Here is a 26,809-nt window from a genome sequence, read left to right on the forward strand (position 1 = left end):
GTAACAGATATTAAATATTTAGTCAGATACTAGGTTTTTTTTTTTTTGGTTTTTTGGTTGTTGTTGTTATTTTTTTGTTTTTTGTTGTTGTTGTTTTTTTTTTTTCGAGACAGGGTTTCTCTGTGTAGCCCTGGCTATCCTGGAACTCACTCTGTAGACCAGGCTGGCCTCGAACTCAGAAATCCACCTGCCTCTGCCTCCCAAGTGCTGGGATTAAAGGCGTGCGCCACCACCGCCCGGCTCAGGGACTAGTTTTAATGGAAAAACATGTAAACAATTCTGCTGTAACTCCTTAAGTCTTACTGATCTATGATATGAACTTAACTTAAACTTACTATGAAATTATAAAATATAGACATGCTTAGAAAAACGTGATCAGTTATCCTTAGAAAGTATAAAAACTAAGAACAATCAGTAACAGAGTGGCGATTTAGCACTTCTCTACTTCATCTAGTATGTGTATGTCTCTGTGCGGCTGACTTTCACCTTTTCTTTCTTCCTTTCTTTTCTTTTCTCTCTGGCTCACAAAAGGTTAAGAAACTCCAAGCCTCTCACATGGTCAGCTAGTGGGTCCCTGAGTCAAAGAGAAAAGAACCCAAGTAACTAAGTTTCTTTTCTCTTGCTGCTATTAGGAATTAGTTGCCAGAAGCCAATAGCTTTTGGCCCCAGAATAACTAGAATGAGTTAAACAGCCAAAAGGTTTTGGCAGGAATTAATTGCCAGAAGTCAATAGCTTTTGGCCCCAGAATAACTAGAAAGAGTTAAACCACCAAAGGTTTTGGCTTTGATTTCCAATGCCACCTCGCTGCCTGCCTCAGTTTACCCTGTGATGTCAAGGGTGTCATGGTAGTAAGAGCTCAACATTGTACTATTTGTGCTTTCCACTCTTTCCATGCCATCACTTTAGCTTTTCAGCAACGCCTCCCAAATAAACATATATCTAGTTCCTTTTTAGGGAAAAACAAAAATCAAAGCATCAAAATTAAAATACTTTAGCTATGGCTCCTATTAACTAAAAATATTCACTTAAGGGGTTATAATGAATTAACTAGCACATTAGATACAATGCTGAAGGAAAGACTGGCACTTATAGAGTAACTGACAATAACTGAATAACAGAATTACTGTAGAGCAAACACTAGTGCTATTCATTGTGGGATATGGCTAGGTCTAAGGGCCCAAAGTTGAGCCTTGCAAAACATTACATTTGCTAGGTGTTAAGACAGTGTGACAAAGGACAAGACGAGGCAAAAGCACCTCTAGCTTGGACACAGAGTCCAGCACTAGTTCTAGTTTGGGACTGTAGTAAACCTAAGTGTATACACCTATGTGGCTTTGACAGAGGCTTTCAGGGATGGGCAATATATATTCATCTTATTGTATGAATTAGTAGCATTTCCTAAGGATCAAATTTGAAAAAAAAAGGGGGGGGGGCTGTTGGTTATGCTACTCACTGCTGAAAGAGAATATATTCTGCCTGCAAAGTCACAACTATACCTCTCACAAGGCAAACATTCTTTGTACTACAGCCTAAGAGCCCTGAGCATGCCCTAACCCAAGGCCTCATTGGCACTGCATTAAAGGATAGGCTGTGGAGCCCATGGGACGCTCCCTCTTTTTTTTTTTTCCCCTGCCATATTCCTGGGTCTTCTGTTTGAGGGCCTTTCAAATACTTGTACGTCTAATGGGAAGACTGTCCTGAGGGTTTCCTGCCCCTAAGTGTACAGTTTTGAGGTTACTCTGTGAAAGTGGTTTTGGCTCCTGGCAGGTAGTTTTGCTGGCTGGAACTTGGTTCCCAAATGTCAGCCAATAATCAGACTACTGACTTAACCCTTCCAGAAAAGCAAGGGTTAAACTCTGTTCACTTCTCACTGTCTCAAATGCAGCGAGCAGTCTAGGGGGAGAGTCACGATTTCTAAATACCAAAACTGATGCTAGATGCACTCAGCCAACTTCCTAAAGTGTTCTGCCTCGCCACTGAACAGACACCGCAAGTTCTAAGATTTTACTTCAAATAGATCCCTAACTCTTCGAGGATAGAAATAAGTCTTAATTACATTGTATTTCCAGGGAAGAGCATGCAAGTTGACTGGCTGAAGGCCTGTGTCAGGTAAGACTAAATGAGTAAAAGTCCAATTCAAGATAGCTGAAAAGAAAAGAAAAAAAGAAAGAAAGAAAGAAAGAAAGAAAAAACTCCGAACAAAACCCCTAGCAAAGTCCAGGGCTCATGTCATGCTATAAGAAGTTCACCTACAGTATTTTTGCTCTCTTCACTGCTCTGTGTGGCTCTGAGCCCAGGAGGAGTTAATGATGTGAAGTCCCTGTTTCATGGTCCTGATGGTATTGGGTTGATTCATGTGCCTACCCTGAGGCTGGTCCATTTGGCAGGACCAGGTCTTTGATCCCCTCCACTATCCCTCTTAAAGGGTGGTGGGGAGCATAGACACTGGGCAGCCAAAGCAATTCTATTTTCATTTTCATTGCTGAAGTCTATGTAACTTTCCTTTAGTTTGGATCCCTGTGGCACAGGCATAAGGGTACCCGCTCACATGGGACTTGTTTAGTGACGGGTAGGTCTTCCTGAGGTCAGGGTCACACTTCCTGTGTGGAGTCTTCCCCAGACTCCTTCTCCAGGGTACTTTTTTTTTTTTTTGAGCTGCTTGTCCCATTCCTACTGTTTCCAGTAAGCTTCACAGTGTATGCAATGTCCTTTCAGACTCTTTGGCAACTAGTGAGTCATGTATACAAAGAACTATTCAAAGCAAAATGTGCTCAGTCTCTAAGAGAGTACTGAAAAGATGTTTGTCAAGCAGAGATAAAGGCCTACAACATCTGCCTGGGAGCATGAGAGCAGACAAGCCATCCAGGGACTCTGAAGCACCAAGGACAAAATCAAGCATAGGATGGCTATTGGTAACACCTGCGAGGAAACTGCAACAGCTAGGTTAGTACCCACCGCAGCCCAGACCCCACACTTAGACCTTAAATTCAGTGCATCTTCACAATAGGCTTGCAACTAAGTAACACTATTCCTCTTGTTTAAGTAATTTGTTCAAGGTCACATGGAGAGGAGGTAGACTGCAACTGGGTTGCTATCATGGACAATGGAAAGTTCGGATCCAGTGTTACTGCCAAGTTAGATTTGGAGGAGCTGTCTCTTTCCCCATGGACTCAAATATTCTGAATGCAGAACTGCGGCAAGTTCGCATTTGGGTTCTAGCACACCTGTATTTAAGTAAATGTTAAATATATACCCACCTCAAATGGGCTATCCTCACAGTAAACCAGTGCTTTAAAGGCATCGAATCACCTAGAGTGAGCCTTGGTTCAAACCCAGGTTAGGGTACAGACAGGAAGTCATGGACCCACGTAATGAGTGCTTTCTGTTCTGTGTGATTGGGCAAGTGACCAGGCTTCAAGCTGCAGGTTTCCCTATGGTGAGAGACAATCTAACACCCTCCTCAAGGACATAGGGGACATTTAGTAACTGTAAATAAGGTACACTAAATTCTTACACTATTTAAGAGGGAAGGTGCCACAAGAAGCCAAGGGGGTTTTCTTAGTTTCACAATTTGAGAACTCAATGCATTAGAACAGAACGGACACAGGTTCGGTGAGAGTCTATTTATAGAACATCAAAAGGATGGAAAACTGATGGATATGCATGTACGCATACATATGAAGCGAGATGCCAGAGTAACTGTAAAGGACTCACAAGAGAATTCCTTACAGGGATAACTGTTCTTGGAGATAAAGGCCTGGGCTTTGGGTCTCATATTCACGGAAAGAGTTTGCCATGAGTGACCCAAGGGCAAGTCACATTTTCTCTGAGACAATTTTTCTCTCCAAAATGTTGATAATCTACTTCAAAGAGCTGTTGTGGAGATTAAGTAAGATCATTCGTGTAAGCTTGGCTATGCACCACAAATCAGCGATTATCACACCACCTTTGTGGGAGAGTTCTTTCTACAAAGAAGAGCCATTGTTTCTCCGGCTAGACCCCACTCACGAGGTCGGGGCGTTTAAGAAAGGTGCTTTAAACTGCCTGAAGTCCGGAGCTGCAGGAACGGAGCTCAGCCATTCCCGGCCGCGAGGCCCTTTCCATTTCCTAACCTTCCCTTGGGGGAAAGCCCAGCTCCGCGCGCGTTCGGCGGCCACTGGCCCGTCGTGGGTCTTCCCGGTCGTGGCGGCCTGGCAGCGAATGCTTGCGGCCCGCTTCCACGCCCAGCGTCCCATCGGCTGCCGCGGGCTACCGCGGCCTTCGAGCCCGGCCTCCAGCCGGGATTGGCGCACGGGGCGGAGGGGGGTGGCGGGGGCGGAGAGAGGTTCCTCGTGCGCGCCTCCTCGGCGCATTACGGTACCCTCGTTCCGGGCTCCAGCGGCCGGCCCAGCCTCGCGGTGGGGTCCGGAGAGCCGACGGGCGAGCGCGCGGGAGGGAGCGCGAACGGGAACGCGAGGAGGAGGAGGAGGAGAAGGAGGAGGAGGAGGCCGCCCAGCCCCGCGCCCAGCCCCGCGCCGCCGCAGCCATGGCGGAGCGCCGCGCCTTCGCTCAGAAGATCAGCAGGTACGCGGCGGGGAGCCCGGCCGGGCCCTGGGGATGGGAGGGTGGGTGTGGCGCGGCCCACGGGCCTTGCCGCGCGGTCCGGGGCCTGCAGCCCGCGCCTCGCCAGGCCCGCAAGGAGTGCGGCTGCTTGGCGGTTCTTTGTGTCCGCAGTCGCGTCCTCCCCGGCGCTCCACGCCCACGCCCCGGCTCCGGGCGCCCCAACAAAAGGAACTGGAGAGGAGGCCACGGCGCTCCCGCTCGCACCCGTCGCCACCTCTGACAGCACCCCGGCCGCCCCGCCCGCCCCAGCGGCTCCGCACCCACGCCTGCACACGCACACCGAGGCCGCAGTGCAAAGTTGTGGGCTGCGGGACATGAGAGCACCCCACTTACCCGTGGGCTCGGTGGGTGCTTTTTCTCTGGCCCCAGAGGAAGATAGATGACCCGACCCATATTGGGCTTTATGCCTGGGCCTGGCGTTCACATCCTAGGAGTAAGCCACCCACCGAGGATAAGGTTACCCAGCAGTTTACCTCCCAGTCCAGATTAAAAAAAAATATGGAAGGATGTTTGTAGAATTTAACTATGGGATATACTTATGGATAAGGAACTACGCATTGTTTGTTTGTCTCAATAAAGTCTTATTCCTGCGATTTAGGATTAAAGGCAACAATTAGGTGAAATTTTTGATGGCTGTATATATTTCTGTGGTTCTGAATCTTTTTAGCTTGTTGATATTTGTAGACGGGTTTTGGATATGTTGGAGAAAAGCTTTTATTAGCTCCCGGACCCCTACAATGGGCTTTTGGGGACACTTTTCTTTCCCATTTAAAACTAACATCTATCTCATTGCATTTCTGTCTTTGGCCAAGATCAGGTGTAAATGAACCCTTTTTATTTCGAGTTTTAAAACATGTGTTTCATTTTCTTCATAAGAAATAAAACACGTTCTTAGGAATACGGACGCTACTGGCAGACTAAGATAAATTCCGATACTGAGTGGTTTTAAAATTGGAACCTTCACCAAGTTGTTGAAATTATCTTGCATGTTAGTTGTCTCATCTGAAAAATGCTAATAATGGTATCTAGCTTATAGGATTGTTGTGAATTTTAAATGGTCATTTTTTTTGTATAAAGTGCTTAATAGTGCTTTGTCTATTTTATCGTTGAACATTTGTAATTGGGATTGGAAAGTATAACTTTTTTTGTTTTGGGTCTTAAGGCATGCCGTTAAGGGACACATTTTGTACATTTAAACAGATCTAGAGTTTATATCTCATAAAGTAAGTACACCCTTGAGACTAAGGGATGATGAAATATAGGCAGTGCCTCCTCTCTGAATGGAAATCAGATGGACTAGCCTCAAGAAAGAAAATAGAATCTCTTGTAGAAAAAGAGCCTCAAACTCAAGTCAGGATAGTCTTGAAAGTTACAACATGAAGGCAGAGGAATGAAGCCTGTGCTGTTTCGGGAGATGTTTAGGTAGACATGGCAGGGATGAGTGATTGACCGCACGTGGAAGTTGAGGAAGTATGGGGCCACACGGCTTTCCTGCCACCCAGCTTTCCAGCTGTGCACCCGGCTGGATGATGGAAGGAGTCGCTGAGGTCCATGTGCACAGGAGGAAGCCGTTTAAGAATGGGAGATCTGATTTGGATGGAAGTGAGGATTCAGGTTAGACATCTTGGCTTGGAGGGCTTATATAACGTTTAAATGGAAACATCTACTGGGTTTTTGGTACTGGCTTTAGACATAGGAGAGACTGGGGATCTTGAATTCAGAATCATCAGGAAGTAGATTGTGAGAGAAGCCTGGGGAGCTGATTGGGCTGTAGAAAGAAAACCAAGAACAGAATGCTGTATGCAGTTAGTAGGTATCTATCATGAATGAGTACTGTCCTCCGTGTTACTGAGTATCATTAAATAACACTTCTGAAGAAAGGAGAGCTATGCTTTTAAGTTTCCTGCCAGCAGAAACACAGCACAGTGTTTCTGGGGATACACTGGGGTTGACAGTCTGGCCCTGCTCCTCATTGACGAAACTTGAGCAAGTTACTTGATTCCATTTCTATTTGCCCTAAAAATGGTGATAATCCTAGAACTTTTCTTGTAGAGTTGCTATAAGGTTAAATAAACCTATATCTCCAGTGTGCTTAGAATAAAGCCTTGTGTGCATTAATGCTTAGTAAATAGCTATTTCATTTTTTAATGTTTATGAAATGAGGCTTAGGATCTTTTCTTCAGAGTGACAGTCTTTTCTATAATATATGCATATATGAAATTTATTGCTCTGTAAAAACCTGCTGTGTGAAACTTTAGAAAAAAAAAAAAGATTCATGATGGTCTAAAAGTCTTTATAAAGAACCATGCTAGTCAGCTTTTTCTGGCTGAGCTATTTTTTTCAGCCCTTTTCATGGAATGCTGTTATTTTTTCGAGGCTGGGATGTGATTTAAGAAAGTTCTTTATACATTTTTACCTGATTGGCTAGCTTACTTCAGCTCAGCTTTGCAAAGTCCCATGCATTTTGCCCACATCAAGAAATCTCCTCTTCTCTGTTCTTTCTCCTTCTTGAGGATACGGCTTGTGCATTTATGAAATTTCAACTATTTTCAGATTAATGATGTAGGATTTCATTTGGATCATTTTGTCCTGTGATTTGATATTTAATAAGAGGATGGACAATTGTGTACATTTTTACTAGGTTCATATCCTTATAACCTAGAGAGGCACACAATGTGGGAAAGAATATTGGTTTTGGCCAGATTGCACAGGTTGAAACTCTGCTTACGTGGCATTGTCGCTGGGCAATTCTGAACATTTCACCAGATCTTGGTTTGGTTTCCAGAAGCCCCCATACAGTGAATGTGAGGATTACATGAACAAGCTTCCTTGACATCCTTGATGTTGCCCGGAACATGAGCAGTTAAGAATGGCTGCCTCTGTGTCACCAGGGTACTACTTGCTAATAGTAGTGCTGTTTTCTAGGTTAGAGTTTAGGCAGTGGTAGCATTACCCAAATCGGCACTCAGACCCTTGTCCTCTGATTGTAGTTAGCATACTTTTTCTTTGTACTTTTTTTTCCAACATAGTTTTCATGGGAGTTCCCCAGGTGCCACTGTTGACATCACAACCTTATGCTTATTTTCTGTCTTTCCATTTTTGATTAGCTATAGTTTTTGTCAGGAAGCAGAAAATAAAGGTTTTTTTGTTTTGTTTTTTTGGAGTCAGATGTTTATTTCAGAGGACTGAATATAGTCTTACTTAGTAGCTCAAGCTTTACCTCTTACCTTTTAGTGATTCTGACTGTGTGGACCCAGTCTGGTTTTCTTTATAGCTCCCATGTTATCAGGTGTGCTGCCCACTTTTCTCTGTGGACTCAGGGACTTCCCTGATCTTTTTTTTTTTCACCTCATCCTCACTAATTCTTTTCCTTCCTTCCTTTCTTCCTTCCTTCCTTCCTTCCTTCCTTCCTTCTTCCTTCTTTTCTTTCCTTCGTTCCTTCATTTTCTTTCATTTGTTCCTTCCTTCCTTCCTTCGTTCCTTTGTACCTCTGTTCCTCCGTTCCTTTTTTGTTGTCTAGAATTGAACCTGGTTAAGCACTCTGTTCCACTGATCTACAGCCCAGCCCTTACCCCACTACTTGTTAATGCTCAGTCTCTAGTCTCTTTGTACCTTCTAAGCCACATGTTGGAGGGAGACCAGAACAGTTCACTTACCTCTTATTACCATCTTCTTTCAGATGAGGTTACTCCAGATTCCCCTCTCCTCTTAAGGACTTTGGACTCCGGTCTTCCTGCCCTAGCCACTGATGTGCTAGGTATATGTTATTGTAATCTTGAAGCCTATTTCTTATCATTTTCCTCAGAACTTTGGCTCTACACTTTCCCCTCTCCATTCTAACATTTGTATCCCTTTTAAGAGACCTTTCTTTTCTGTCATAAGACTTAGGCCAGTCTCAGTGTAAAACAAAGACCTATTGAGTTGTCTGGCATTCCTAGCTGCCACCAATTACTGGTTTTCTGTTTCTAGTCCCAGTTCTATCAGGTATATGCCATCATTGTGACTACTTCCTGCTTTGTCTCTCAGGAATGCTTGGGCTGTGCGAGTATGCTTAGTTTATGTGTTCCCAAGTTGTAGATCTCTTTAACTCTTGACCCTTCCTTCCCTTTGCCTTAGCACTGATTTCAGGAGCTATGCCCCTCTCCCAGTTTCTCATCTCTGCCCCCCCCCAACTCACACCCCCTCCCTTGCTATAAACTAAGTGAATGAACTTCAGTTACAAAAATGAATGAGTCTTTCAGTCTAGTTTTGGAAAAGAAACAAAAAAGGCAAACAATAAAATACTGCTACATCAGGTCTTGACTTTTCAAGTCCAGTGCCTTGTGGATGCTGGAACTTAATTGTTTGACTGCCACCTCAGTGTGGCCTCAGTGTGGTCTCCAAGCGTGTGTCAGCAACTTCCCTAGGCAGTCCCAGTCCCAGTCCCAGTCTCTGCACTCTTACTCACGTGCGGCAGGCTCCCTGCGGCACAGCTTTCATCAGGAGTACAGTTTTCTGCCAGTGGGAAATCCAAAGATTCTCCTGTGTTTTAAGGCTCGCTATAATCTGATCTCTCTCTTGTTGACTCATTCTTTAGTTTATACCTTGCTATCTGGTCAGAGGTGCTTTCCCCATACCCCATGACTATTAATTATTCCATTGTTTTCATTCATAATTTATATTTCTTTAAAACTTTTGTATGACCTCTTTTAAAAAAATAGCTTTAGTGTGTTGTGTGTGTGTGTGTGTGTGTGTGCATAGTGTGTGCATGTGTGTGTATACTGCATACTATCATGTGGGTGCCAGAGAACAACTGCAGAAGTCAGTTCTCTTCCATCATGAGAACCCCAGAGTTCTAACTCAGGCGCAGGTTGGTGACAAGTGCCTTTACCTGCCGCACCATCTCACGGCTGCTGTGATACATTTTTCTTTAAACATCTTCTGCTGTGGCATGTGCATGCACCCCTTCCTCAAGAAGTAGTAAGTATAATTTAAAAATGAAAACCAACAAGGCAGCTAGAGCTTACCCATTTCTCAGACTCTGTCAATGCACTCTGCTGACTTTGAGGATTAGCCTTTCCTTTGTGTGTTGTTCTTATCACCTGTGGATGTATTTCTAAGCAATAGAGTTTTTCTTTTCTGATGTTTGAAGATATTTGAATTGTAGCGTTTGTTTCTTTTATTCTTTTACTTTTGCTTAAAATTGTATTATGAAGTTAATTCATTTTTTGTGCTTTTGTAGAGTTTTTATTGAGTAAGTATGCCATGAAGCACTTTCTGATTTCCAGACAGTATGCTTATTCTGGGACCCATTTATGCTTAAGTTTCTCTAGTGCAGTGGTTCTCAACCTTCCTCATTCTGCAGCCCTTTAATACAGTTCCTCAGGTCGTGGTGATCCCAACCATAAGATTATTTCATGGCTACTTCATAACTGTAATTTTGTTACTGTTATGAATCATAATGTAAATACCTGATATGCAGGATATCTGATATGCCACTCCTGAGAACTGCTCTAGAGTATATTCAACTCTGGAATTCCTAGTTGAAGTATGCTGTTATTTGTAGCAGTTTGACTGGTCAGGGTTAGGTGAGGCTAAGCTGTTCTCCAAAGTGATGGTCGAGATTTTTTCGCCCCTACCACAGTGTTGCTTTGTGTGTAATTGCTGTTACTTGGTGTTGCCCAGTTTTGCAGTATTTTAAATATATTGGATTGTCAGTGTATTGGATTCATGATGTTAGCTCATAGTAAAGTTTTAATTTTTATTTACTGCATTATTAATGAAGTTGAGCTCTGCTTTGTGTTTTATTGATTATTGAAATGCCCTGTTTTGTAAGTTGCCTAGTTAAATCTTTGTGGTCATCCCCTCCCAATTTTTTCCTTTGTGATTTTTTGTGAGTACTAGCATACAGTCAATGTATTGATCATTTATTGATTATTTGGATAGCACCCCTCCCCCCATTGTGGCTTATTTTTCATCCTTCCTAAGGAAATTTTTTGAAAAGCTAGTTCTCAGTTTTAAAGTGTTTATGTTTTGTGGTTGTTGTTATGTTATTACTTTGTTTGCCTGTTTGTTTTTTCTTTGAGATGGTATCTCATGTAATCCAGGCTGGCCTGTGTGGTGGAGGACAACCTGAGCTTGAACTTCTGATCTTTTTGCCTCTACCTCCTGGACTATAGATGACTATGTCCAATATATGGGGTGTTGGAGATCAAAGCTAGGGCGTCCTGCATGCTACTCAAACATTCTACCAAGCTGAGCTCGAAGTCAACACCAGCACTTTATGATTTCAGCATAGGAAACCTCCCCTTATCCTTGTCTGTCTTGACAGAAACTCTGCAGTTGTTCTCTTCAAGGTTTGTATTTCACTTTACTTAATATGTGAATGGAATGGACTTGTTACTTTTCTTGAGTGGATTATCCTTTCCTTACTGGTGTGTTCTTATACCTCTGCCATAATTTCTGATTTTGTTCCATAGATATGGTATGTGTCTTTTCACCAGTTAGGATGGTTTAATCTTTATCAGCTTCAGGATTTAGTAGACCAGTTATTCCCTTTTTAAAAAACAAGCATCTTGGCTTCCTTTAGCCCTTTGAAATTCTATGAAATTGTAGACTGAATCCTCCCAAAAGTAAAAAACAAAACAAAAACTTCCCACACACACCCTACTAGAATTATATTGAAATTATATTGAACTTAACCATTAATTTGGTTTTAATACTGAGTTTGCAATCCATAGCATCTCTTTTCTGTTATTTAGAACTTTCTTATCACAGGAAAAAAAGTTTCATAGTTTTTCTCTGTGAGGTCCTTGCATATCTTTGGTTAGGTTTATTTCTAGGTATCCAATAACTTTATATCTAGCTACATCTTATTAAATTCTGGTTATAAAGCATGTCTGTAGCGTTTTTTTGATATTTTCTGTAGATATTAGTCATATTTCCTGGGAAATATGTGCTACCTACTATGGGCTTAACCCAAAGGGGCCTTTTGGCATGGACTGGAACTTCTGATCTCAAAGGCAAAGAGTTTTGTTTCTTCCTTTTCAACTGTTAACAGTATTTATTTATTCATCCATTTATTTAATTTTTTGATTTTGCTCTGTAGTTCTATCATAATATGTCCCAAAGGCCTGCATGTTAACAGGTGGCCCCCAAGTGGCTTTTGGGAAGTGATGGGTCCTTTAAGAGTTGAGCTCTGCAGAGTGGTCTATATATAGGTCATCAGAAGCATGGCATTGAAGGGATTGCCCCCCTCCCCCCAATCTATTCTTGTCCTGTTTTGCTTTCTGGTCATTAGGTGACTGGTTTTGCTCTGCCATGTTTGTGCTCTATGATGTGCTACCTACTATGGGCTTAACCCAAAGGGGCCTTTTGGCATGGACTGGAACTTCTGAAAGTGAGCCCAAACACAGCTCCTGTCTTTATAATTTAGCTATGTAAAGTATCTTGTGGTGATGAAAAGCTATGTATTAACTTGTGTTACTGTGCAGTTACTACCATTCCTGCTTAACATTGTACCCTATGATCTCAAAGGCAAAGAGTTTTGGGTTTTACTCTTGAGCTAGATGGTTGCTGAGAGATACTTTCTTTCTTTTTTTCCTAAGATTTATGTATTTTATTTATATAAGTACACTGTACACTGTAGCTGTCTTCAGATCCCATTACAGATGGTTGTGAGCCACCATGTGGTTTCTGGGAACTGAACTCAGGACCTTTGGAAGAGCAGTCAGTGCTTTTAACTGCTGAGCCATCTCTCCAGCCCCTCTTTCTTTCTTTATAACACTTCTCTTTTCTTTGTAGAAAATCTTTGAGACTTCACCCCCTGGAAACAGAGGCTAAGGATTGAGAATCCAGGCCTTTTTTGGGAAGTATAGTCCCAGGGCATCAGGATCAAGAGAAAGTGGGGTGAGGCTCAGAAAGACAAGAAGTGATGGAAGGTGGAGACATGTCTTCCTGGCTACTGCTTCACAAAGAACTGGAGAGAAAGTGTTTGCCAGATGTGCTTACTGGCCACAAAGAGTATCTGTGGACAGAGAAAGAGTTCCTCAGTCAGTAGAGGGTTTTGTAGAAAGGGCATTTACCTTCCTGTTCCAGGCAGCTCAGTGTCCCGGATTAAGTCCCACTCTGCTTTGAGTCAGGTGGCCTCTGGCAGCCACTTTGGATGTCATGTTACTTTTTCACTGGCTTTATTTTTTAAACCAAGGGAATTTAACAAATGTAATTATAGAAGCTCAGATCAAATTCATTTATGTACACAAAGAAGTGCTCACTCTTGTTAGTTAAGATTAGTTAAGGGGATACATGCTATCTTTGTATCTCAGATTTTACACAAAAACCAGCACCAAAACAGTCGCAGTGAGATTCCACAGCTCTAGGCTCAGCTCCTGTCAAGAGCTCGGTTACCTGTCTGATTCTGGTGGGTGTGCTTCCTTGAGCCAATTGCTGTGTTTAGGGATGCAGAAGAGTCTTCCCTGGCTTGGAGGGAGTGAATGATGTCAGCCCCTCTTGGGTTTCAAAGAGTAAGTTCATTACCAAACAGAAAGGGTTTCTAATGAGAGGAAGGAAGGTAAGAGTCCTGGTCATACTAAGTGGAAGATGCTCTTCAGAGTTAATTTGGGGGCAGTGGGCATGGGTTGGGGGGGTGGCTCAGTCTGTGAAGTGCTTGTTGTGCTAGCACAAGAACCTGAGTTTGGTTTTCAGAACTCACATGAATAAGCCATGCATAGTGGCATGCATATGAAACCCCAATGCTGGGGAATTGGACACAGCTTGATCCCTGAGGCTCTCTGGCCAGCCAGTATAGCTTAATCAGGGAGCTTCAAATCTCTTCAAGACCTCATCTTATACCTCAAGGTGGTTAGTACCTGAGGAATGACACCCAGGGTTGACCTTTGACCTCCACAGGAACACACATGTACAAACACTTTCATACATAAAAATACATACTTACATGCCAAATAAAATTAATCATTTTATTTACTCTCTCACCTCACCCCCTACACTCTGTATGTGTGCACCCAAGATAGATGTTGGACGTCTTCTTTGATTGCCCTCCACCTTATTTATTGAGGCAGAGTTTCTCCCTCTGCCTGGAATTTATGTGAATGCTGGGGATCTGAATGCCAGTCCTCTTGCTTGGGGTGATACATTTTTAAACATTTGAGCCATTTCTCTGACCTTCAAATTAATCATTCTAACTGTTCCACATTCTTCCTTAAATTGAAGTAGAACTGGTAAAATTCAAAAAGACTCCTCATTAACTTGATCTTAGCTGGCTATGGATTCCCTGTAATTTAAGCTTTAAAAAGCTTAGCTCAGACTTTAATGCCTATCTTAGTTACTGATCATTTCTGTGAAGAGACACCATGACCAAGGCAGCTTGTAAAAGGAAGTGCTTACCTGGGGTCCTGCTTACCGTTTAGAGGGTTAGTTCATGATCATTGTGGTGGAGATCGGCAGGCATGGTGCTGGAGCAGTCCTGGGAGCGCACATCCTGGTCTGCATGATGGAGGCAGTGAGAGAGTGCAGTACTAAGAATGTCATGGGCTTTTGAAACCTCAGAGCCCACTCCCAGTGACACACCTCCTCAAATAAGGACATGCCTTCTTATCCTTCCCAAATAGTTCTAACTGGGGACCAAACATTCAAGCATAGGAGCCTATGGGGGACATTCTCATTCAAACCACCACAGTGATTTTTCATAACCTTCACAAGAATGTTTACCCGGTTTTACTTTTTGGATTTTGAATTTCTCATATATGTGCACTCATTCAACCCTTTCATTCATATTAGCTTTTTGATGATTGTTACCATTATAGCTAAAGATACAGGGATAGTGGCACATGTTTCAGGGTCCCAAATTATCTCTGTCACTCTGCACTGGGTCTCTTCTTTCAGCTCTTCCCCATTATCCTTTCTTTGATTGATACCATTCCCTTATTCTCTCAGAGCAGCCCCAGTCACAAGAGGCTAGCTCTATTAATGTATATAATTTAACCTCATGTATTATAGTGTGTATGAACCGTGTACATGTGCCACAGTGCACATGTGGGGGTCAGAGGACAACTTTCTGGAGTTGAGTCTGTCTTACCGTAAGTTCTGGGGATGAACTTGGGTTAGCAGTCTCCCATGGCAAATCATTTTATGCTCTGAGACATCCCTCTCATCCTATTGAGGTATATTTTACATGCCATAAGATTTATTTAAAGTATACAAGTGAGGGTCTGGAGTGATGGCTCAGTGGCTGAGGTCCTGAGTTCAATCCCACATGGTGGCTCAGAACCATCTGTAATGGAATCTGATTCCTTACTCCCTCTTCTGGTGTACATGAAAACAGAGCACTGATATTATATATATATATATATAATAGATCTTGAAGTATACAAGTAAGTCTTTTAGTAAATTTATGATTGTAGAGTATTGCCGGTACCCTGAAAAGAGCTTTGTGCCAGTTTTAAGTTGGTCTCCATTTCCACTTAAAACCCCACGTAACTGCTGATCCATCTTTTACGTCTCTGTATTAGACTTTTCTGAGCAGTTCACATAAATGGAGTTACGTAGCATGTGGTCTTTTTGTGTGTAGCTTTTAAAAGTTAGCATGTTGCCATGTTTTTTCCATGCTGTAGTACGTACTGCTGTCTGTACTTTTTATGAATGAGTAGTGTGCCATTTTACATAGCACATTTTGTTTCTTCATTCATCAGTTAATGGACATTTCAGTAGTGTCTGTCTTTTGGCTGTTATGAATGTGCCTCTATGAACACTTGTATACTATTGTTTGAACACTTGGTTTTAATTTTTAATTTTTTTCACATTTATTTGTTTTACTTTGTGTATGAGTGTTTTGCCTCCATGTATGCATGTGTACTGTATGTGTGCCTAATGTCCAAGAGTGTCAGAAGACAGTCTCAGATCCTCTGGAACTAGAGTTACAAATGGTTGTTAGCCACCATGTGGGTCTGGGAGCTGAACTTGGGTCCCCTGTAAGAACAAGTGCTTTTAACTACTGAGTCTTTTCTCCAGCCTCTAGTTTTAGTTCTTTTTAGATTTATTTTAATTTTATGTGTATGAGTGTTGGCTCTATGTATATATGCATATGCACCACAAGCATGCAGTGCCTGTCCATGCCTGAAGACAGTGTTGGATTCCCTGGGCCTGCAGTTACAGGTGGTTGTAAGCCTCCATGTGGGTGCTGGATATTGAACCCAGGTCCTCTGGATGAGCAGTGCACTAAACTGCTAGTCCGTCTATCATCATCATCAGCATCATCATCATCATCATCATCATCAACAGCAACAACAAAAGATGTTTAGGGATTCAGAAGTCCTAATTTTCTAATTTGATTATTACACAATTTAATCATTCTGTATTGAATTTTAAGAGTTAGTTGAGGGCTGGTGAGAGCTCAGTAGGGAAAGCACTTGCTGTGTGGGCCTGCCCACCTGAGTTCAGTCCTGGGAATCCAGGTGAAGGTGGAGGATAGCCTCGGCTCCGCATGTGCACTGAGCATGCCTCCCCCAGTGATAACACGTACAATTAAAATGTTAGCTGGTCCTAAACAGGAGAGATTTCTGATTTTTGTTTCATGTGTTTTTGAGACAGGATCTTACTTACTCAAGCTGTATAGGGAGTGGGAACTTGCACTATTCATCCTCTGCCTCCTAGGTGTGTGCCACCTTCAGTTCCCTTTCACTCACTTCTTTATGCTGAGACCAGATTCTCACTGTTGTGATTGCATTGCCTTGTAGTGAGTTTTGAAGGCTGTCAGTGTGAGTCTTCAAGTGTAACTTGTAATTCACATCGTTTTAGCTGTTCTAGATATTTTGTACAGTTTAGGATAAGCATTAATAAACGTGTGTGAAGGTTTGCAATAACCCTGTTGGAATTTTGATAGGCATTGCCTTGACTCTGTACAAGAGTGTGGGGAAAATGACCCTCTAGACAAAACTGAACTTCTCTTTTTTTTTTTTTTTTGTTTTTTTTTTTTTTTTTTTTCGAGACAGGATTTCTCTGTGTAGCCCTGGCTGTTCTGGAACTCACTCTGTAGACCAGGCTGGCCTCGAACTCAGAAATCCGCCTCTGCCTCCCAAGTGCTGGGATTAAAGGCGTGCACCACCACCGCCCGGCGCAAGACTGAACTTCTCAGTCCATGAGAAAGGAGAGTCTTTGTTAATTTAGGTCTTATTTAGCATTTTCTTTTAAAAAATTCTTTAACAGTTTCGTGTGTGTGTGTGTGTGTGTGTGTGTGTGTGTGTGCGTGTGTGTGCGTGTGTATTTATTTGTTCTCTATTCCCTATTCCTTTTCCTGATGGAATGTTTTTTTTTTCCCCCAACAAGGATACACCTGTACGTTAATGATTTGTGTGTGTGTGGGGGCATTGAGTTTCCTTAGGGGTCCTTGCCTGAACGTGGGTAGGATATTTACTGAAGCAAGGGCAACTTAGTGACTTTAACACTTTAGTAAAGGACACACTCATGGACCTCTCCTCCATCCGTGATGAAATGTTGCTGCCTCATTTTTGTGCAATGAGTTCATGAGTGCAGTGGCCAGGTCAGGTCCAGATGGCTGTTTGCTTGGGTCTCCCCATCCCTTGGCGCTTCTGTTCTTTTCTTTCTTCCTTGCTGTCTCTGCAGCCTTGAAAGGATGACGTAGCTGCAGAGAGGTGACAGTGTAGTGCTCGGTCCTAAGTGGGATGTCATTTTGTTTTGACACAGGACCTCCTGTAGCCCAGGCTGGCTTTGGATTTGCCTTGTAGCCAAGAGACCCTGGACATCTGATCTTACTGCCTCTACTTCCCCAGTGCTGGGATTACAGGTGTGCTTGGTGCAGGGCTGGCTTCCTGCTGGGCCGAGACTGTGCTGGCTAAGCTACATCCCCAGTCTGGTACATTTAGGTCTTCAGTGTACCTCTCACCTCCACCTTCTCTTGGCCTTGGTCTTCTAGTCTTTTTCTTTTTTTGGTAAGTTTATTTTAAACTACTTTGGTTTGGGATGTTACCATACAAAGGTTTATTTAATTGGTTTGTTCATTGCTAGGATATATAAGTACTGTTGATTTTTGGATATTGAAGTAGTGTCCTAGGACCTTGCTAAATTTGTTTATTTTACTGTCTTTTCATGGGTTCCCTAGAATTTTCTGTATGGAGTATCATTTTGATGAGTAAGAGACTGTTTTATTTCTTTTTACTCCAAATGTTTCTCTCTCTTACCCCCTAGCCTCTTTCTCCTCCTCTAACTCCCAAATTTGTCTCTTTTGTGAGTGTAGCATCCTTTGTGTGAACAAGGTCAGCAGTACACACCCTGCTCCCTCCCCCCCTCTCTCTGTGTGAGTGTATGTGTGTGTGTGTCCTTTGTCTGTCTATGTGCATGTGTGGAGGCCAGAGGTCAGTGTCAGGTGGCGTCCTCATTTGCTCTCCATCCTGTTTTTTGAGACCAGATCTGTTGTCTAAGCCAGAGCTCCCTCATTGTCTAGACTATTGGCCAGCAAGCCCTAGAGAATCCCCTGCTCTGGGATTACAGATTTATGCTGCTTTGCCCAGCTTTTCAAAAATATATTTCTTTTATGTTTTGAGATTATAGTACAATTACATCATTTCTCCCTTCCCTTTCCTCCTTCCAAACCCTTCCATACACCACTCCTTACCCTCTTTCAAGTTCATGGCTTCTTTTTTTCATTTAATTGTTGCTACATACATACATAACATATTTGTAAATACATAAATATGGCATGCTCAGTCTGAATAATGTTGCTTGTTTGTATATTTTCAGGGCTGACCATTTGGTATTGAATAATTAATTGGTATGACCTTCCCTGGGGAATACTCTTTCTCCCACTTTTGGCATTCCCTAGTTGTGTCATTCTTTGTGTAGGGTTGAGGCATCATGAGCTTTCTCCATCTTTTGCCTGTTCACCTCATGATTAGGCAGTCATGTTGGTGAGACTTTATGGGTGTAGCTTCTGACATTCCTAAGAGACACAGTCTCACAACAAACTGAAGACACACCCAGCTTTTTACGTGGGTACTGGGATCAAACTTGGGTTCTTGTGTAGCAAGCATTTTATGTGTATTTCTTTTTATTATTAATTCATTTTCATTTTATGTGAATTGGTGTTTCTGCCTGCATATATGCCTGTGTGAGGGTGTCAGATTTTGGAGTTACAGACATTTGTGAGCTGCCATGTGGGTGCTGGAATTGAACCTGGATTCTCTGGAAGAACAGTCAATGTTCTAACCACTGAACCATCTCTCCAGTTCTGCAGCAAGCATTTTAATGATTGTGCTAATTTCCAGCAGCTTTGCTGTCCTATGATGTATGCTTTCACTCTTAGTTGCTGATCACTCTTAGTCCTGACTGGTCAGTCTGTCCTGTCACCATGGCTTCACAAAAATCTGCTCATTTTTACCATATTTTTCCATTTCCTCACAAATTCTGAGAGTTTTTGGCTCACTTGGTGGTGTGAGGTCATCTTTACAACCACACTTCTTGAACCTTGTGTTCAGGCTGGCCTCAGGGGTGGATCTTTTGCCAGTGTAATTCATCCTGAAAACATTACTTTATCTCTCTTCTTGCTGACTCAGTCTCCATGGAGAAAGAGTTTATCTTGGCACTTCATCTCTCAGCCAGTAAGCAACATCTCAGGCTCAGCATCTGGCAGCATAACAGGTGGGTTCCATGGTCAGACCTGTTTCCCAATGGTTTGGGATTTTGATATGGGGACTGTCGCTATAGCAGTTTCCCTGGGAACGTAGTGTAGAGTGCAGACAAGTTCTCCATACCCATAATGTTTATGGCTTCTTCATTTCTCTTCCACTAAGGCTAATTCAGGGCCGGGGCTTGGGGCTTGCCTCCTGATACCCTTATCCGACATTTAGCTGAGAATGGCAGCCTCCTGCTGTATGACTCCTGACTGGAGTAGTTTCCCCTCTGCTCTTCCAAACACTTGCGGTTTCCCCTCCCCATTTCATTGGTTAGAACCTCCAGCCTAATGCTGAGCCAGCAGAAATCTTCACTTTCTTCATGATCTAAGGAAAAGAACATTAAGATTTTCACAATGGAGTTTTTTGTTTGTTTGTTTTGTTTTTTCAGAAAGAATTTTACTATACAGACAAGGCTGGTGTTGAATTCATAAGAATCCCCCTGCCTCTGATTCCTGAGTGCTTGATTAAAGGTGTGCACCACCACTGCTGGCTACAAGTATGTTATGAATTGTAGTCACATACTGTAAGAAAGGATAGGATGGGACACAGGCTTGAGAAACATTTCAAAGTTAGAATAAGGTGAGGTGGTTTGTGCTTATATTCCCAGCACTCTGGAGCTGGGGCAGGAAGATTTCATGAGTTTGATGCTAGAGGGATTCTAGGCCAGCCTGGGGTACAGAGGGAAATCTTGTCTTAAAAAAAAAAATCAAGAAAACAAAAAACTTGGAATAAATTAGGATTTATCAACTAATGCATCTAACTTACACAAAGACTGTAATTTTTATGCTTGTGGGCAAGACAGTTCTTAAGATTCTATTCTTAAGAAATGGGTTAAATTAAAAGCATCTTTTATTCTTTTTGAGGAGGAGGAGGAAGATTGGCTCCCCACCTGTTGCCACTTGTTAATTTTAAGTAAGCACCAACATTCACAGGTGCTTTTTTAATTTTTCTCTCTGTATTATAATTTAATATGTTCTATAAAGTGCAGAACACTGTTGTTACTGTGTGTTAGTAGAGGAAATTAAGACATACTGAAATGCCCTATAATATCACTCTGTTGGAGACGTACTTATCGCCTTAACACACAGTACCTTGTAAGGCAGTGACACATAGTGTCCTGAAATCATCAAGTAGAAGGACTCTTTTTGTCCTGTTGTCTACATCTTAGCCCGGTCCAATTCTCTGGCTCATCCCAAAGACTTTAGACAAATTCACATAAAGTGACCCAAAGACAGTGTCTCAACTTAGAGTCCTGCTCATTGTCCACAAAAGACTTGAGATAGATTGTAACAATGGTGGCTACCATTGGGTGTTCCTGTTAATCTGTTAGTTTTTGGAATGTTTTATAGCAGATCTTTCTTGGACCCACCAGTGGTATAAATAAGACATGGAGGCTGCTAATAAAGTTTAAAGCTTGGGCCTTTTCCTGGGGCAGTCTCTCAGGTAACGAATCTAACTTAACCCATCTATCTAGCCTGCTATCCACACGTGACTAGCTCTGTACCTCTTTGCTTCTGCTCCATTCTGGTCTGTTCCCCTCCGTGTAGGCTTTTGATTTTCTCCCCTGCCTGGAAATTCCACTCCCTATTTCCTGATTCATCCATTGGCCATCAGATCTTTATTACAACCAATCAGTGGTGAGACAACCTCTGATACATTTCCAGATTGCCTTTAGGCAGATGAGGAAGAACGAATATTTACAAAGTAGAAAATCTGGTGATGGGCCATAGAAATGACAACACCAGAATCCTGCTAGCACTTAATTCTCTACACTTAATTCTATGGAATTAACAATTCAAAATACAGAGACACACCTTCACACAGTGCTGAGAATGGTAATCCCAGCAGGGTTCCTGTTAATCTGTTAGTTTGTACATTAGGCATTTTTCACTGTCTTTACTGAGTTGTTGAGTGAAATTTGGGCAAAATGAACTATAACCATAATTGTTTGCTTTTAAAAACTTGATTCCATGGAAGTGTGTGCAGGTATTATGTGACTTTATCTATAATATATACTGTATTTACATCATATACCTGTGTTATATACACATATACTATACACACACACACACATACACACGGCTTTTTTTCTTTTTGAGGCAGTGTCTTACACTGTAGTTCAAGCAAGCCTGGAACTTACGGCAATCCACCTGCCTCAACCTTTAAAGTGCTAAAATGACAGCTGTTTATAGCTAGGCCTGTTAGTAGATTTGAACTTAAACCTTGTCCCTATCATTTTTAATGCTAGGCCTGTTATTTTACAGTTTCTAAATATATTTTTCTCATGAAGTAATTTGTTTCAGAAAATTGGAAATATGAGAGGCCCAAAAGAAAGATGAAAGTAACCCATAATTCTCCATTTAGGAAAATATGTTTGCAGAAGCATTCTACTGATAATGTTGGGAAAAAGTAGAAGCAGCCTAATGTTCACTTCTAGAGGCTTGATATATCCACTTCAGTTCATCCACAGAATGGACTATAGAGTAGGTTAGCAGTGGTTAGCTGTGGAATCTCTGTGTTCACATCTTGGCATCATTGCTAGTTAATTATGTAACCATAATGACCTTGAAACTTCAGTATCCTTGCATAGTTCTTGCTTCATGAGGTGTTCCTGAATATTAAATGTAACTTTTTATTTGACACCCTGTAAGTGCTTGACAGATGTTGCTTATATTATTAATTTTATGTGCTGATTGGGAAAGGTTTCCAAATATAATTTATGAAGAAAAGATAGTGAATGTGTAATGCATACACACCTAAAAAATAAAGACTTGCTCTTTCTTTTTTGTGTGTATGAAGTATATCTATGAAGGTATTAGATGGTTAAAAGTTTACATTTGAGGGATTTTACTGTGGATTTGAAAGTAGTAATTAGAGAGTTTTTTTTTTTGGGGGGGGGTTGGTTTTTCGAGACAGGGTTTCTCTGTGTAGCCCTGGCTGTCCTGGAACTCACTCTGTAGACCAGGATAGCCTCGAACTCTCGAACTCAGAAATCCGCCTGCCTCTGCCTCCCAAGTGCTGGGATTAAAGGCGTGCGCCGCCACTGCCTGGCGAGAGATAATTTTTTAAAAGATTTATTTATTTATTTATTTTATGTATATGAGTACACTGTAGTTGTGTTCAGACAAACCAGAAGAGGACATCAGATCCCATTCCAGATGGTTATGAGCATGTAGTTGCTGGGAATTGAACTCAGGATCTCTGGAAGAGCAGTTAGTGCTCTTAACCATTAAGCCATCTCTGCAGCCCCAAGAGACATTTTTTTTTTCTAAGAAAAACTTTTTTTGTATGTGAATTTTTAATGAATGCATGTAACTTCTTTTATATATTTTGTTTTAAAGATTTTTTTCTTATGCCAGTGTTTTGTTGTTTTGTCTTTTTCTTGCAAAATCTCATTGCCTTTGTTTCCACAGTAACTCCCTGAAAACAGCCTTTTGCTGATATACTAAAGATAGAAATTATTTTGTGATAAGTAAACAGATTACATATTTGATATTGTTTAAAATCTTTACATTAAATCAGAAAATATTATACTAAGTGTTAGATTTAAAAAAAAAACCCTCTTTGGTATGTAAATGATGTCAACCAGACTTTCAAAGAAATGCGTAGATGTTTAGACCCTTCTGAGGATGGATTGTCCCCAGCAAATGCCACCCTGCAGAGGCAGGTCCCTGTTTCAGATGAATTCAACCACCCACATTCACAGACTGGTTTGCTGTGGAGTCTCAGACATTCTAGGCACTCTCCAAATTCACGTCTTCGTATTGCTTCCTTTCTCTTTCTCCCACACTGTCTTGGACATTGGGGCTGAGGTTGGGGGTTGGCTTCCACCCTCCAGGAGCCCCAGCAGCTGTTCTGTCTTAGTGTCAGTGGTCACCTGCTTTTGAGGGAAGGAATTAGGAATTTCTTCTCTGTTCTTACTTCTCCTTTCAGCTCTTAAGCATTTTCTAAGCACTCTGTATGTACTAGGGACTCTTCTGGAAGGTGTTAGCTTAAGTAAGATGAAGTCTTGGCTTTTGACAGGCTTTTCTTCCTGTCAGGAGGAGCCAAGTGTAGTTGTATCACTACAGTAGTATTCACTTACCACAAAAGGATAGTTCTTTCAAAACAATCAAATAATTTAATGTGTTTGAGTGCTTTAGTATTACTTTATATGCATGAATGTCTGTGTACCGTGTGCATGCCTGGTACTTCTAGAGGTCTAAAGGGGGCATTGAGTCCTCTGGAACTGGAGTTACACAGGGCTGTGAGCCACCATGTGGGTGCTGGGAATGAAACCTGGGTTCTCTGCAATAACAGCTAGTGCTCTTGACCACTGAGCCATCTCTTTAGCCCCAATAAAATAGTTCTTGATAGGAAAATGTCAACACAATTAGAGAATATGCTTTTTCTTTAATAACATGTTTTGAAATACTTATACAAAATAGTGGATAAACAGCCTGCACAGAGCCAGTTGCATTAGTTACTTAGTGTTGCCGAAACAGAAACAATTGTGGAAATGTTTTTTTCTCTCAGCCATTCAGAGGTTTGCAGTCTGTCAGAGCAGGAATGGCATAGTGGAGTGGCTTAGTCTAAGGTGTCAGAGGTGTGCCATGGCTGGAACCCACAGAGGCCCACATCCAGTGACTTCCAGTGACCAGGAAGACCTTACATTTTAAAGCTTCAGAATAGTGCCACAGCTGGGGATTGGGGTTAAAAACAGGAGCCTGTGCAGCACATTTCAGATTCGCACCATTACAGCGATTTCTTATAGGCTGTGAAGCTGTTACTGAAGAGTGACCACGTCATGCTTGAGAAACCAGATTCTTGAGACATCACTGAACAGTTTTCCCCACCGTGTTTCTATCCTCAGCTGTTGCGTTACTGCTATGCCAGAGAAACTTACTCTGATTTTTTTATGCTTCTTAAAGAAAATGTTTATAGTCATAGGCCTTCCCTATGGCTTGTATCAGGCTCACTTCAGTTAAAAGAAGGTTTTTCACTCTGATTAATTTACTCCCTATTTGGTCTAGTCTTTTGTAGCCCGTGTTTCCTTGCGTGTGTAGGATGCTTGGTATCAGTGGTTTAGCTAATGTGATGACTTCAACTGTCAGTGAGTGCGATGCCATGACAAGCATAGCCAAGAAGAATGGAGAAAGATTTATTATCTGCAGCAGGCAAGGAGAGCATGAAAGTTATTTCCTAAGCTTTGCCTTTGTGGAACAAATGGGGATTCTTTTTTTTCTTTTTTCTAGGAGCCTAAGCGTACTCATGTAAGTCAGACTTTTAGGGTTGAGTACATTCCTGAGCATGCTCAGTGAAGGCAGGTGTTCCTGAGCATGCTCTTTAGTTTGGGTTCAGAAAGAGATGGCTGTGATACTTAGTCTTCACTGTGTCAGCTTGATTGGTTCAATAGGCCTGGGTAGTTAGTGAAGCACACTTGGGCAGGTCTCAGAGGGCATCTCTAGAGAAGAGTAGATGATGAGAGTTTTGACAGAATGAGATTAATTTTCTTGATGGATCCATGGTATGATGGTGTAATGGGAAGTGGAGATAGGAAATGGGGACTAATTGGAGCATTGTGGGCATCCCTGGGGACTGTGTCTTGCTCTGGCCTCTTCATGTCTGTTTCTTCTCTCTGTTTCCTGTTTACCATGAAGAAGCTTCTGTACCATATACCTCTGACACCATGATGTCTGGGTACTGCAGAGATAACTTAGTTGGTTCCAGCCACACAAGCATGAGAAACTAAACTAGGTCCTAGCACCAACACACGGAATTCGAGTTAAATGGTATATACTCTGAATCCTAGTGCTGGAGGAGCAGAGAGAGGCAGGTCTTTGGGATTTGCTAGTTAGCCAGCTTAGCGAACGGACCTGTTCCAGGCCGCTGAGAGACCCTGTTTCAAAAAACAAGGAGGATGACACCTGGAGTTGTCATATGGCCTCTTTATATGTGCATTTCTGAGTGTATCTCCACTCATGTGCCCTTGTACACACACATAAATGCACATGCATGCACATGCACACATATGTGTGCACACAGACACATATAAACACACACATTGAACATTCGGGGTCAGTGACACAAAACCTGACTAATTCAGTGGTGGATACATTTTTGGACATGCTTAGCCAATGTCAATAGAATACATGTTGACATGTTAAAATACATGATATATTTTTGGGCATGGTAAGCTTTCTTACAAAATTATACTTTAAAAAATGGGAAAAGGATACTTTGAGAGTGTATAATATAGAAGTTTCCCCTAAGATGCCAGCCTTGCCTAGTGGCTAAGTATTTTCTGGACACATTTTATTCCTTATTCCCAAACTGTTAGCTGGCAGCCAGTGCTCTGCGGCTTCATAGCAGTGCTGTGAAATCCTGTTAGTGCTAGTGCACAATAATTGCATTGCCTGGAGAAGCCTAGTGCCCTAACTTGAGTTCTCTCTCATAATTGTTTTACTATAGCATTTTAAAGCATTATTTAATTATGACATAAACCATGAATGAAATCAGTGTCATTGATATTCCCAACTCAAATAGCCCAGAAAAATACAGGCTTAATATCCTGGGGAATCTAGTCCAAGACATAGCTAAGCAAAGAGGCCAACTAGAAGAATAAGAATACTCACTGTTGTGTCTTACAATTGCAATCAATTCATTTTGAGTTCTGGCTAACATACAAAAGAGTGTAACTATTCAGAAGGCAAAAAACTATAGAAGTATAGAGAACAATTAGAAAATAGAACTCCTTCCTTTAGCTTCCTTCAGTATGAGTTTTAGTAACACACTTGGGTCTTTTGGTTTGTGTGTCCTGGTGATTCTGATATGATGAGTCCAGGCACCTTATAATTCAAAGGAAGAATGAATAGTAGTAAGGAACCTAGTATCCTGTCCTCATTGGGTTTGGCTGGTCCTGAGGGGAACCTGACCTCCAGGTTTTTAAATATACCTAATCTGTGGTTTATAGGATAAAGTTATAATCCCTATAGGAGATGGAAGTTAGTAGGTTTATATACCTATTAAGGGTTGATATCATCTTTCCTCAGTTGAATATATTTTATTACCTGCTAATCTCCATTCTAAGGTACAACTTCAGAGCAAGTTTTCTGTGGAGGGACCTTCCATATAGCATTGTAATTAGGAAGAACTTTGAGCTTCTGGCTGGGAAGCTCTGATGTGTGGGGCAGAGCAACAGATAGAAGCCACAACCAATTTCTATGAGCCTTTCCACAGTTCACCAATGCAGCTTTTAAATTTAGAACTGGCTCTTTCAGTTTTATCAGATGACAGAGTCTCCATGCTGCATATGACTTTCATTATATTTCTTACATGTTATGTCTGTGTGGTGCATGTGTCTGTGTGATACATGTGGGAGTGTGATGCATGTGGGACTGTGGTACATGTGTCTGTGTGATGCATGTGGGAGTGTGATGCATGTGTCTGTGTGATGCATGTGGGAGTGTGGTACATGTGTCTGTGTGATGCATGTGTCTGTGTGATGCATGTGGGAGTGTGGTGGTGCATGTGTCTGTGTGATGCA

At 41.9% G+C, this 26,809-nt stretch overlaps 1 protein-coding gene across 1 annotated transcript in view; it reads left to right on the forward strand.

Annotated features, from left to right (window-relative positions):
- Nucleotides 1–4,371: 4,371 nt before the first annotated feature.
- Nucleotides 4,372–26,809, forward strand: part of Dock7 (dedicator of cytokinesis 7) — a 198,439-nt gene continuing 176,001 nt past the window's right edge. The window contains exon 1 of the mRNA XM_028778777.1: nucleotides 4,372–4,564. Within this exon, the coding sequence (XP_028634610.1) occupies nucleotides 4,527–4,564 (38 nt within the window). The 5' untranslated portion in view covers nucleotides 4,372–4,526. The remainder of the gene's footprint in view (nucleotides 4,565–26,809) is intronic.

Source organism: Grammomys surdaster, unplaced genomic scaffold (genome assembly GCF_004785775.1).
Source record: "Grammomys surdaster isolate TR1022 unplaced genomic scaffold, NIH_TR_1.0 341, whole genome shotgun sequence".
Classification (NCBI taxonomy): domain Eukaryota; kingdom Metazoa; phylum Chordata; class Mammalia; order Rodentia; family Muridae; genus Grammomys; species Grammomys surdaster.